At 41.6% G+C, this 13941-nt stretch overlaps 1 protein-coding gene across 1 annotated transcript in view; it reads left to right on the top strand.

Annotated features, from left to right (window-relative positions):
* The first annotated feature begins 1391 nt into the window (after positions 1 to 1391).
* kif6 (kinesin family member 6) overlaps positions 1392 to 13941 on the top strand; it is a 58560-nt gene continuing 46010 nt past the window's right edge. The window contains exons 1-6 of the mRNA XM_053434683.1: positions 1392 to 1451; positions 2853 to 2962; positions 3889 to 3963; positions 7752 to 7899; positions 8101 to 8210; positions 9971 to 10100. Coding sequence (XP_053290658.1) covers positions 1392 to 1451; positions 2853 to 2962; positions 3889 to 3963; positions 7752 to 7899; positions 8101 to 8210; positions 9971 to 10100 — 633 coding nt within the window. The remainder of the gene's footprint in view (positions 1452 to 2852; positions 2963 to 3888; positions 3964 to 7751; positions 7900 to 8100; positions 8211 to 9970; positions 10101 to 13941) is intronic.

Below are 13941 nucleotides of genomic sequence, written 5' to 3'. Positions count from 1 at the left end.
CTGAAGGCCACCATGAAACCAGTTGGTCTTCTTGCTTCTCCGTCTGAGCTGCTTTGGGGATGTAGGCCTCCTGGTATAGGCTATATTTTAAGGGGGGGGGGGGGCATCAAGGGTTCAGTGGAAATACCAGAAACAGCGTGACACTCATACGCTGAAATTGGAGATGGGGTCAAAGCCACCAGCCCCCACATCACCCTGACCCTCTCAAACACAAACACATATGGATCTGCGTAAATCAGCTGATAGTGAATTTGTGTTCCTCATGGATTGGGGTAATGTCTTGTGATCGATCACTTCCAGAGATCTTTATATAGTACGGTGCAGATTTAAAGTGGTATAAATAAAACTGCAACCACCACAGCAGCAAAGATTGCCTAAAAACTACAGATGCAACAGGTGCAATATGATGCCTGTTTGCACTGTGTGCTTGTATGAGAGCTTGTGGTTGAATGCAAAGTGGCATGTGCCCTGAGGATTCTTCCACTGAGTATATATTTACCCCGTCTTTGCCCCACATCACAAGCAAAACACACACCGAGAAGAAAAATGCAGGTCTGGTTTGGACTCTATCATTTCTCATTTTAACACACTGTGGCTTCTCTGATCCTTCATTTCTAAAACATAGAATTTAGAACATTGGCTTAAATCTTGGTTATACTCTTTGCTACTTTTGGTCATATTTTGTTTAAAATTCAACATTTATATCAAGATCTTAGAATGGTCGGCAATGCACCTTGCCATTGGCTGCCACCCGCCAATAAAGAAGAAGAAGAAGAAGAAGAGCTATAGATGATTTGGACATGCCATTTTTTTTTTTTTTTATATTGCCAGATCTGGCAGTTGGTTGCACCTATTTGCATTGTGAGTACGTGCCATGGGTCTACTGTGCAGGGAGTGTTCTACAGCACTGAGAATAACCCTCTGTCAATATGTGAGTCACTGAACCTGCTGTGGTCTTTTGTCTTTAATTTACAAATCACCTGCGGAGACGAGAAGAATGAAAACATCGGGAGAAAATCCCTGTTTTATTCTTGTGCCTGACAATGTGTTTAATGTTATTATAATCCCTGCTTCACACACACACACACACACACACACACACACACACACACACACACACACACACACACACACACACACACACTGTCATCTGTTGCTTCTCCTATTATCTCATCCTATCGGGCATTTTGTGGGAAGCTGAAGTTATTCGACACCGAGGAATCATCTTCACAGCCGTAGACGATCTTCGACAGGAGCCGTCGCCTAGCAACCAGCTACAACAAACTGCAAGGAACTCAGCACCGAAAGCGATGCTAACGTTAGCTTAGCGGCTAACTCAGGATGTGAGGAAGCAACCAGGCTGAAAACAGTTTTCCTAATTTGAGCGGAAAATGGTGAAACAGACGATACAGATATTCGGTCGCATTAAACCCACAAAGAGAACGACAGCGGTGAGTTCGCAGCTGAAATGCAACTTTGGAACACAACTCTGATTCTATTGACATCAATGCTAGTGTTGCTAGGATGTGCCGCAAATGTTAGCGTCACACAAACGAGGCCTTGTTGGTCACAAAGCCCTCAAGGTCCCCTCGCGTCAATTAACACCAACCTACTGCATTCAGCCACCAGGTGGCGATCGAGATGATTTGGCGTCACTTTTGGCCAGCAGTCATGTCGTCCATCTTTGTATAAAGTTTACTATTAGAACCTTTTCAAGTAAGCGCTTTTTGTTGACAAAAAGTGTGATACCATCCGTTAAATTATTACAGCGTGTAACTGTACTAAAGACATTAAGGTGAGACTGGCTGAGCTGGTGTTAAATTCCCTGTCCTGGAGTGTCAGTCAAACAGTGACAATCCAACCTACTAGTAGTTATTTCTCTAATAACATACTCACAAGCCGACTCTTTTTTTACTTGCTATCAGATATGAGATTTCCTCATATGTCCCAAAGAAAATTTCCCAAACAGAAACAAGACTGGCAAAGTACGTTCCTCTCACTGAAGCTCTGTTTAATGTCTGAGCACAGCAGCTGATGGAAGCAATAATTAAATTACTTTGAGTCTTTCAGTTGCACTTTAGCTTCGGCCGACAGAGTACAGCAAAAATGCAAATGAGCTACCACCTCGTCCTCCGGGCTTTTTGAAGTTGACTCTTTTTTTTTGGGCTGTTTGATGTTTGATGTGAAGAAAGCAGTGAAGAGGTGGTGAGAAATCGATACTGCAGGTAGGCCGACAATGAAAAACAATCTGATCATTTAGGTCTCATTTTATCTTTTATCGCTCTTACCCTGGGGCTTGTAATTGCATCAATGTCCATTGAAAACGTCTGTCAGAACATACTGCTAAGCCCCGAGCAGGGGGTGTTTAATTTGAACCACATCCACCTTACCTTAAATGTCCTTTCCTGCTATAGGGAAATCTATATTGGTTTACAGTTTCAACTGTCTACCCTAAGGCTTTGGGTTTGGCTTTGGTAAGCGGAGGTTAATTTGCAGAGCTGGTCTACATTGTTCAGTGACCATTTTGGGAGTTTCAGTTATTTTTCTTGCCACAAGATTTATGATCATAAAAATATACAAACTTCTTATTTAACATTTTGGAGCCTGCAATACACATACCAGAAGTGACCAAGTCATATTTAAAACCTGACATGTATCGTCCCTGTGTTTAATTCGGACTGTGTCTATGGTACCACATACATATCAACACACAAATCATAGATTATGTAGTAGACTAGTCTTTAAATACAGCACTGTGGATGGATGCTTGTTGCCGTTTCTGTTGTCCTGTTTTATTGACCGGCATTCTTCCACTGTGGTTTTGACTGTACTGTTGTCTCTGGCTCCCTCAGGTGTACTCTGTGGACAATGAAGAGAAGACAGGTGCCTCTCTGGAGTTCACAGTGCCAAGAGACTTAGCTGATGGCTTTGTTAACAACAAGAGGGAGTGCTACAAGTTCAGGTAGAGACTGAGACTGAGGGTACAATTTTTACATTTGATTCATTTCCCGAATCATTTGTTCTATCTAAATTAAACCGTTGGGGTCTTTGAAGTCCACCATACTGATTTACATTGTTTTTTATATCTGGCTATACTTAGTAGCGATTGAAGTGCAAACTGTTATATCTGCTTTTCTACATACCTTAGAGGGATCTCTATATCCTCTTTTATGTTATAAAAACAGCAATTAATGGCATTTGATTTCACTCATGGTTAAGTTTTAGTCCACAGGAGTAATGTAAATGTGGATAAAGAACAAATACAGATAAAGCAAGGTATGTCATCCACCAGAATTTGAGGGTTGCATAAAAACTTTTTCCCATGAATAATTCATCCAGCAGTTCTGTCAGTGCAGAGCCAGAACATCTGTTTAACGCTGTTGGTGAAAGCTGCAGCCTTATATACACTCTTGGCAGGGCCCATGCCACGCTTCCAAGCCCTAAATTCACAGTTAGGGAGTCAGACGGCAGCGGACACAGAGAGCCTTTGAAAACCACAGAGTCTTGTTATAGCCGGTGGAGGTTCCCTTGTGCCCTTATAGAAATAAAATTTCCACTTTTAACAATCTCCATGGGCGGATTTCTCTTGCATCTCTCTCATCTTTTTCTGTGGGATAAAAGCACGTCGGGGTTGAGACTGCTTTAGAAAACAGAATGACTAAACTCCTCCTTATTCACTTGGGAAATGAAGTTGACTCTTTTTGTGCCTATTCAGTACGGCTGCGGGTAACTGTGGAGAGCCTCGGACGTTTGCGATAAACCAGCAACACATATTTTGACTATATGTTATATGGTAGTAAATGAGTTAAAATATGTATGCTCCTCCTTGTTGTGTTCTGTCAAAGGTGTAATGTTGATCCTGTCTTTGTTCCTTTCTCTTTTGTCCAGATACCAAAAAGTGTTTGATCAAGCAGTCAAACAAGAAGAGATATTTCAAAACATTGCCAAACCAGTTGCAGACAGGTAAGATCTTTATGACAGTGTACTATTCAAGCTGAAAGATGTAGACACATGATTGTTTGAATGCCAAGTAACATATAATGAACCCTTTGTCAACCCTTACAACGTCAACACATTATCCTGCTTATAAATTAGAAATGATCACTGACCTCTTGTGCCCAGCAGTGCTCATCTTTCCATGTTGTGGTCGGGCCACACAGGCTTTACCCAGCCCTGTTGACAGGAAGTCAGTAAAGCTCAGCTTTCTTTAAGATGGAAATGGAGGGTGTCAGTGATTTTTGGCATGTTTTACATACTTAAACCACTAAGTGGACTGAACTGGCAGGCAAGATGGCACGCTGTGCCATTGTGAGTGTGAGAACATTTACCAGCCACAACACAGAGCTGTACAAGATGCTGTAGCTGCTTACTCATTTTGAGCTGTTCAATTAGTCATGCACAAGGATTCATTAGATGAACCTACAGAAACATCAGGCCATCAGATCAACTGTGTGAAGTAATTTGTTAATACCACTGAATTTATTGAAAATGAGTCGAACACAAGGGTCTCAATTAAGTTTAGAATCTTAAATATGTCCATAAATGGATTCAACCAATATATTGGACTGATTTGATTTGCAGGTAAACTAAGCACATTTTCTTACTTATTATCTATGGTCACTATAGCCAATTGATCAAGTTATTTGATGGTTAATTGAATAAAGCAGACATTTCCATGTCATCCATTTCTAGCAGATGTGTATCGATAACTCTCACTTCTGTTAAATCAAAATGTTTTTACTATGGACCCCTTACTGTAATATGTTTTGCATTTACATTTCATGCTTTTCATAATTGTGCCTCAGTGATGAAATTCAATTCAATGATGCTTCACCCCTGAAACTTGGAAACACAACATTTAATAAACAGAAGTAAACTCTTAATGTCTCTTACATATCTTCCCACCCTGCCTGAACATCTAGTCTAAATCAGGACTGACATCCAAAAGAGAAAACAGCAAACAGAGCAGGATTTACTGGGAACTTCATATGTTGATTGAGTCACGTAACCCAGGTTCTTCCTCTCGCTGCCTCCATGCTTTCCCTATGTCTCAGGTTCACCCCACCATCTTCACAGCATTCCACTCCAGGCTTCTTAGTCACACTGCGGCCTATTTTTGGAGCCTCACAAGTGCCTTGCGTTATCAGTGTTGTTAGGAGACATATAAACAACATGGTGAGACGTCTGGAATTGACCTGACTCACCCGGGCTCTCACAGGTTCACTGACTTAGGTATTCGGTTCCCCTCCCCAGACAACAGTTCCCCCCTTTGTTGTGACAGATGGTAAACATCAGGTTAAAAAGTTTCAGTCACAACCAGGTTATATCTTAGCATATCAATTTGAGCTCGGCGTCTTTTAGTCTTTGATATGACCATAATGTCTGCAGCCTTAAGGACACTAGTCCCATAGAGCCATGGCCCGTCTGTTGTCCCTATCAGACATTTCTTACTGAAACCTCAGGTTTTCAGCTCTGCTCGATCCCTGTTTAGTCACTGAAGTTTTAAGTTTTTTAATTCAAATCTATTTTATCCGCATAGAGCCAATTAACAACATACAGCGTCAGACTGCTTGATAAGGTCAATATTATAGGGAGAAATACAACAATTTCCACATTGAGTGAGTAATTGGTGACCGAGGATAAATCTCATGCCTTGTTGCAGAAATCCTGAACAGAATTAAATGTGGACTGACACAATGTTTTTCCTCAAGCCCCTGTACTCGAGAAACATTTATTCAGGTTTAGTCAAGAGTGACTCTGGATCGCAGCAGTCACCGCACCAAGACTCCGCTTCATGCACACAGGCGCCCTATCTTCTCAACTACCAATAACTGTCAGGTTGTTGTTTTGGTTGGGAATCAGTCATACTTTACGCACAGTTTAGCCAAAAGCTCTAACTCGTTTACTTACGCACTAGTCTCTGTCTCTGCTGTGGTGTAACCCAAACCAGTCATTCCTACCCCAAAACAGTAGTTCAAAAACAAACCAGCATTAATGTCGCCAGGAGACTAAGAGCCAATGTAATGATGTCGGCCTGGCAAAGCAACCCCTCTATCTTCAGTGTAATTCCATTTCACAAGGCTGTGAAACCTGCAGCCCAAATTCAAAGAAGAAACTGGGTCTGTCTAGTTTTATCTGTAGCAGTGTTACCTCCGAAAGATTGGACCCACTGCTCTCATACAGAGACCAATGATCCTCTGGATGACAAGTTGCCAATCTCCAGGAAAAATTGAGGTGTAAACAGGATAAAGCACTTGGGAACACCCAAGCCTCGGTGGAAAGGCCCAGCCCGCATCATTAGCACACATTTTAAACCGAACACTGAGCCTGTGTCCTTTCCCCCCCTGCTGCCAATCAGTACCATGACTCATGCTACATTAACTGGTCAGCCAATGGCAAGCTAACTGACCACTGTTCTCATGAGTGGATGTAGTGCTTTGAAAAAACGGACAAGTCGATTTTTCCTCTCACCGTTCTCATGCAGGGTGTGGAGCACACAGGAAGGCAAACCCACACACCACTCAAATACTGGGTCGGCAGCTCCGTTAGAATAAATAAGAGGCTTAAATTTGTTTATAATTCATCTTAAAAAATATAGTGTTGAGATATCCTTTTCCTGGCAGTTGGCAGCTCAGTTTTATTATGACCTTTTATCCAAGCTTGGGTGTCAGAGAACCTACTCCAGCCCTGTGGAGAGTTTGGCTGTGAGACCATTTTTAATATTTCTCCCTGGTTTGTTTCCAACGCTACACAACAGAGGGGCTTTTTCTATGCCAATTTAATCTTCCTCTTGGGAATACTGTCATTTTAGATTTAAGTTCAAACGTAGCGAGATACCATTGGTTTCCATTGACTGATGCACGTGCAGAAAGGCAGCCCACTGCCAAACCAAGCTTTAGCGGGCCCCCGTCCACTTGAGCGGGTTTGGGCTCCTTCCTTCACTCCGAGACATTTCTTCCTCCCTGGCAGATCGTCTGTCGCCATAGCAGCTCTCCGCTCTCTGCCATCTATTCCTGTGGATTTGAAGTGTCAGATTCAATTCACTCAGACCCTCGCAGGGATACACTTGACACTCATGAGCACTGTGGCAAATTATATTACAGTGATGTCATTGGAGGCACATGATACAAACAAGCAACGGTTTTATTTACAGACAGATGCATTTTTGTCTCAGCAAGTCATAACATATTGATGCTGTATTTCAACAAGTCACAACATATTGATGCTGTATTTTAGCCTGGGCTTTTCTTTGAAGTCTTGATAGTGATTTTTATCTATAAGCCCACTGTTGTCTGGATCCATATGTTGACTCTTCTTTTTAAATACCAGTGGTGATACACTGTTCGGTTCCAGGTACTTCAAATGTCATACTTGTGAAAAGTTCTTATTCTGTGGTCTACTCTATCAATGGTCAACTGGGCAGAAGGAACCGATTGGACGTAGGAGAAAATAGTCATTTTGAACAAAGTATAGAAATAAGGAATATATCTATAGATAATTGAATCTGGTTTATATAAAATATGACAAATAAATAATATACAATATCTATTCTTGGTGTGGTTTGTATTCTTAAGAACATAATGTTTTCATTGTTCATGAACTGATCTGAGTGTGTGTGTGTGTGTGTGTGTGTGTGTGTGTGTGTGTGTGTGTGTGTGTGTGTGTGTGTGTGTGTGTGTGTGTGTGTGTGTGTGTGTGTGTGTGTGTGTGTGCGTGCGTGCGTGTGTGTGTGTATGTTTGTTGGTCTACAGTGTATTAGCTGGTTATAATGGCACCATATTTGCCTACGGGCAGACGGGCAGTGGGAAGACCTTCACCATCACAGGAGGTGCCGAGCGTTACAGCGATCGAGGCATTATTCCACGCACCCTATCCTACCTGTACCAATGCTTCTGCCAGGTCAGTACCTGCAGCAACATGATTAGACTGTTGTTTCGAAAATTTATGTTTCAGTTTAACTGTTTAACAGTGACCACATGCAGTTAATCAAGCAAACTGTACATTAGTATCCGTCTGGATTCTTTCTACCATAATTTATTTTCCTTTTAAACATTTTCTTATGCCTAATCTGATCCGTATGTGCATGTATTTGCTCCACAGGACAGCAGCATGGTTTATACCGTACACATCTCCTACCTGGAGATCTACAACGACACAGGATATGACCTTCTGGACTCCAGACAGGAGGCCTCTCGACTGGAAGACCTACCGTCAGTGTTCTTCCTCTTCGCTTTTTTGCTACAGACGCTTCAGGAATGCTGTCAGCTCAGAAAATGTCGATAGTCTTACAGTGCAGTGTATATTTCACTACTGATAATTTCATGCACGGGTGCGTGTGTTATTTTAAAGTTGAGAAGACCAATCACCACTGGGTCCATTATTCTCCCAAACACTTGTGGGTTTAGTTGAGCCTTTTTCCCCCGCAACCATTTGTCAGCCTGGCCCAGAGTCACTGTGTGGTGAAATGTGGAGACTCTCGTATTTACCACCCCACTATGAACTGCCAACTGACATAATGGGACTGTGGGACAGCAATGGATGTGGTCAACCTGGTGGCAGACTAGGCCATTGGAGTGGAGGGCAAGAGGGTCATGTGGAGAAATAGCTTATATTCATAGCCGCTCACCGCTGCAGCTGCTCTGAGGGAAATTCAATTTTATATCCATCTACCTCTTATTTCACTGATTTCATGCCATTCTTTCTGATTCTCTCTTTGCTTTCCCCATGTCTATGCCACTTTCTCTGTCTGTCGGTTCATTCTGTGTCATCCTGCTATATTTCCCGCTTCTTCTTTGTTTTTATCAATCTATCTTTGCAACTACAAATTGCATCTATCCAGTGGTTTGTCATTCCATTATCTTGATGTCATTCATATTTTACCTGTTGTCATACTCCTTGCTTTTTCATCTCAAAGTGGTCTTTAGACTTCAACTACATCATTTTTGGTGTTTGCTGTTTCTTGGACCAGTTCCATTTAAGTTTTCTCTCTCTTCTTACAGAAAATCCAGCTCAAGGTTTAGATGCCCACAAATCACAGTCTGCTGCAAATAGACAGTGCCCTTCGTTAACCATGCTGTGGCCACACTTGCTGATTCAAGGAGAAGCTGAGGCAGTTACAAAGTTTCTCTCTTTCACTGCCTTCAGAATCAATCACTTCTTTTTGATATTCTTGCATTCATTTTTTCCCCCTGGTTCACTTGTTGTCTCCGTCTGTGCTTTATTACCATTATGCGTTCACCACTCCACCCTCTGTGTGTTCAAAAGTCTGTTTTGTAAATACATTTAAATGGATCTGTATAATTTCTTTTACATTTGTATAAAAATACAACAATTAGATCCTATTTAGGGTTGATGGGGCTGGTTGGGAAAATAACCCTCCTAGGACACAGTCTTTAATCACACTGAGACTAATACTGCTTTATCAAACGACCTCAATTACCTACACATGTTGACACAATTATCGACATGTGTTCCCGAGTCATTCAGCCCTCTCTGACATCTCCATCCAGTAGCCAAACTGTCACAGCCCTGGTGGTATGATAGAAGTGATGTGGTAAGATCACAGGAGTCTATTCATAGCCAACTCCTCCAGCACACTGTGTTTCATGGGGCCTGTTGCGGCTTCAACTCAATCACCTGTTTGCTTTTAAAAGCAAGCCCTGTCTGTTATCACGTTATGAACCCCCGGACAGATAAAGCGCGTGTCAGCCCGGGTCGCAGCCCACGCCGACTTGCAGATGTGGTTTGTTTGGATTCAGAGCCGAGCGAGGCCAAATCAATTTGAGAAAAAATAGATGACATAACAGACATAATTAGTAATAGTCTTGTAATTGCCTCAGTGTTGGATTATTTGGGTTTTGACTGAATTTGTCCTGATTTGTCATATTTTTGTTTTCATAATTTGAAGTTAATTTATTATGCTGGAATTTCCTGTAGTAAAGTTTTGGTTTTTTTTTCTTACTTTTTCCAGAAGGGTAATGATTATGGAGGATTCAGACCAGAATGTTCATCTTAGGAACCTGTCGCTGCAGCAGTCATCCAATGAGGAGGAGGCTCTGAATCTACTTTTCCTGGGAGACACCAATCGCATGATTGCAGAAGTAAGAATTTCTTCTCTACAGAGCAGAAATGTTTAATATGACCTCAACTTTTAAGTCGCGCTACATCAATGCTTCGGTGGTTTTAGTCAGGACTCTAAACAGCAACCACTCCCCAGGGTAAATGGCATAAAGGTTATTTTTTGGCCATGAATGGAATTGGACATTCTAAAAGCTACCTTAGGACCCTTCTAAAATATTATTTTGGTCCCCTGTGGTCCCTTTTACCATGTGTTTTCTTGTAAAACCAAGCATTCTCTCTGTAATTTCTGTTTATGTTGGCTTTTTTCTACTCTCAGACACACAGGCTCCCCATGCTGATGAGACATGCGGTGGGCCAGCTTTTGCTTTGCAACCTGAGGTTTGGAGCAAAAGGCCTGAGCTCACCTTGTTTACTCGTGTTGCCGGATTGTATGTAAATAGCAGACAGTAAAAGTGAACGGGGATAATCAGGTTTCAGTCCGAGATTCGCTTTTTCACTTCTGACAAGTCGGTTTCTGTTGTGGCTGCAGGATTCTTCCATTAAACAAAATAAGGGCAAAAGAAGTGGTTGTGGGATGTAAGATGGAATTTGGAGATGGTTTAAGTAGCTAGTAGCGTGTCACTGTACTTGTAGTGCATAAAAACGTGCATCACAAGTAATTCACATATTCCACCAAACACGGGCCATCATCAAAACAACATTGCATTTGTTTTGTTTTTCCTTGAGGATACACTCTAACACCAGAGTCCACTGTTGTAAAATCCAGAGAGAAATGTTTTAGTAGAAACACATTCCTGGATCTTACATTTGTTTATCATGGCGTTGCAATGCTCAGCAGGGAGCCCCCAGCGTAGTCCACCCACTCAGAGACTTGGGTGAACTCAAAAAAAGTAGATTTCCCTTGCGCGTGAAGCAAACAAAGAACCACGGTGAATAATTTAGCACTGCCAGAATCCTCCCAGAAGTCCCTGCTCCTCGTGGACCTTCGATAAATTTAAAGTAGTACTTTCTTTGTTCTCCTGCTCAAAGCCATGTGGACAAAATATGACACATCCATTCACACCACACTCTGCAGACCATGAGCTCACTCACTCTGAGACCTGGCAATCCCCTCTGCACTTTTATTGGACAGGAAATAAAATGCACCTTCTCAACTCTTCACCCTTCCTTTAGCCTCCCATGGGAAAAAGTTCCCCTCATCTGGTTTAATGTCTGCATCCTTGTTTCTTCTCTTCACATCTGCGGGTGAACAGCCTGGACCTCTCCCCTTCCTTCTACATCCTAAAAGCCTCTTGGCAGAAAATTCACTCCCAAAATCTTTTGAATCAGTAAACCTCTAATGGTTTCGGTAGCACAAATTGCCCCTTTTATGCTGCATCACTTTAACACTGTGTGTGGTTAGCATTGTGTCGATGTAAAACACATGAGAGTGAAGGAAGTGACTCCATTGAGGTTGTTTTGTTCTGTTGTTTTTCCACAACTAAGGAATATGTTAATGCTCCTTTGTGGATAAGGTTTCCTCTGTGGACATGCACACAGTATGTATACCTTTTAAATATGCTCACTGTATTTTATCTGCTCTTGTCTATTTGTGCTGACAGTTATTCAAGGACTCCCCAAAAGATCCTTATCATTGTGGTGATATCAAAATGATAAGGTATATCTCTGAAACTACAGGGTCGAATAATCTCAGTATATATAAAAGCTGTGGCCCAGTCTTGAGAAATGCATGAGTAAATAGGACACAATGACACATAAGAGCCAATCCAGACCTTCACTCCTTATCTATGCGCATGTGTATTTTAATGTTATCTATGGGTGCTGGTTTGCATTCCCACCGATTTCTGCCACCAAGGAGGTTATTCTTTCACCCCTGTCCATTTCTTGGTTGTTTTGTATGTTTGTTTGTTATCACGATTGTGCCAAATCTGCTGAATGCATTACCATGAAACTACCTTGGAAGGATGTGGTATCGGTCAGGAAAGAACCCATTACATTTTGGTGCAGATCTCTATCAGGGTTTTTTCTTTTGAACTTAGTGAGATAGGGCCTATTTTTTCCCAGGGAAAAGAGTGTCATTGTAATATGTGACTTTATTTTCTTGGTGCATGTATTTACACCAAGCAATATACTAGTATATCTTTTCCTGACAGTACATAGTGTATACAATTTCTCAAATACCACTTGACTTTGACTTGGGTCATAGGGTCATATTACTGCTACAGTTTACAGTTCATTTTCTAAATGTTTTTTCGGAAGATAAACACAAATATTTGCATAAATAGATTCTGAATCTCGTACAACCTGGATTTCTTAATGTTTAAACACACTTAAGCAGATTAATGTTAAAGATGTCAAAATATTTACAAAGGTTTTCTCATGGTGTTTGGTGTGACTTGGTGTTAAAAGGATAGAATCTTCCCTAAACTTGATCCTGTTGGCAGTCTTGTTAGGTATGTGATCCTTTACTGTCTAAGGGGGGCTGCTTCAGATTACGTTAAGCTACCCTGTGGAGCCCACATGGAGGAAAGAGATGACAGCGGTGGGTTAAGATAGTGAAAGATCTGTCAAGAGCTGTCATGACCCTTACAGGCAGGTGTTGGCACATGTATGCCAACAAGAAGTCAGGGTCAGAGCACCTTTGTAGAATGAATGACCAGGAATGTCTATGATGATGATGTTTTCATGCAGAGAGGAAAAGTGGGACATGTCCAGATCTGATCAGTTCCGAATCCACAAAAGGGGAAAGAATCTCGCCAAAACCTATATATATAGTATATACAGTTGCAATCAGAAATATTTAACCCCCTCACCTCAATAAACATTATAGTGATGTGGATGACAGATACTGACAATAAATGACAAAAAACCCTCATCAAACAACAAAAGATATTTAGTGATGCGTATTTTAGTTATTTTGATAACAGAAGCTGACTTAACTTTGAAGTTCAAATGAAAAATGTAACTCTTTCAACACATGTGCATGTGCAGTATTATTCAACCCCCCAGCTTCAGTACTTTGTGGCGCATCCTCTAGCTTTTATAACTTCTAAAAAATGTCTTTGGTAAGTGCGGACAAGCTTCTTACACCTCTCGATTGGAATCTTTGCCCACTTTTCAAGTGCAAAAGCCTCTAGATCAGTGATGTTTGATGGCTTCCATGCTGCAACTGCCTTCTTTAAATCCCACCAAAGATTTTCAATCAAATTTGAATCTGGTGACTGTGAATGCCACTCCAGTACGTTCCAGGATCTTTTTCTCAACCAAGCTTTGATGGACTTGGAGGTTTTGCTTTGGATCATTGTCTTGCTGGAAAGTCCAATGATCACCAAGGTTTAATTCAACAGAAGGCATCACATTCCTCTTTAAAAAGGCCTGGTATTTCTGTGAATCCATGATGCCATGTACACAATAAAGATTGCTAGTTCCTGCCGCAGCAAAACAGCCCAACATCATCTTTGACCAACCTCCATGCTGGACTGTGGGGATGGTATTCTTCTGGTCCTAACCCTGGCCTTTCACACACCAGACATACCGCTGGTCCATACGTCCAAACAGTTCCAGTTTGGTTTCATCAGTCCATAGAACTGTCACCCAAAACTCAGTAGTCTTATCCAAATTCCGCCTGGCATATTCCAGTCGACTTTTGATGTTCCTTGTGGTCAAGAGCTGAGTGTGTCTTGAAGCCGGCCATGAAGTTCTTTTTATTTCAGTGCACGTCTTATAGTTGCCACTGAAGCACTTGTACCAGCCTTCATCAGGTCATCCTGTAGGTGTCTTGCAGTCACACAGGGGTTTATCTGAGTTGTTCTGACTAAGTTGCTGAGGGTCCTTGATGAAATGTTGGTCTTTCTTCCACGG

Source organism: Pleuronectes platessa, chromosome 11 (genome assembly GCF_947347685.1).
Source record: "Pleuronectes platessa chromosome 11, fPlePla1.1, whole genome shotgun sequence".
Classification (NCBI taxonomy): domain Eukaryota; kingdom Metazoa; phylum Chordata; class Actinopteri; order Pleuronectiformes; family Pleuronectidae; genus Pleuronectes; species Pleuronectes platessa.
This window is presented reverse-complemented; position numbering and strand designations above follow the sequence as displayed.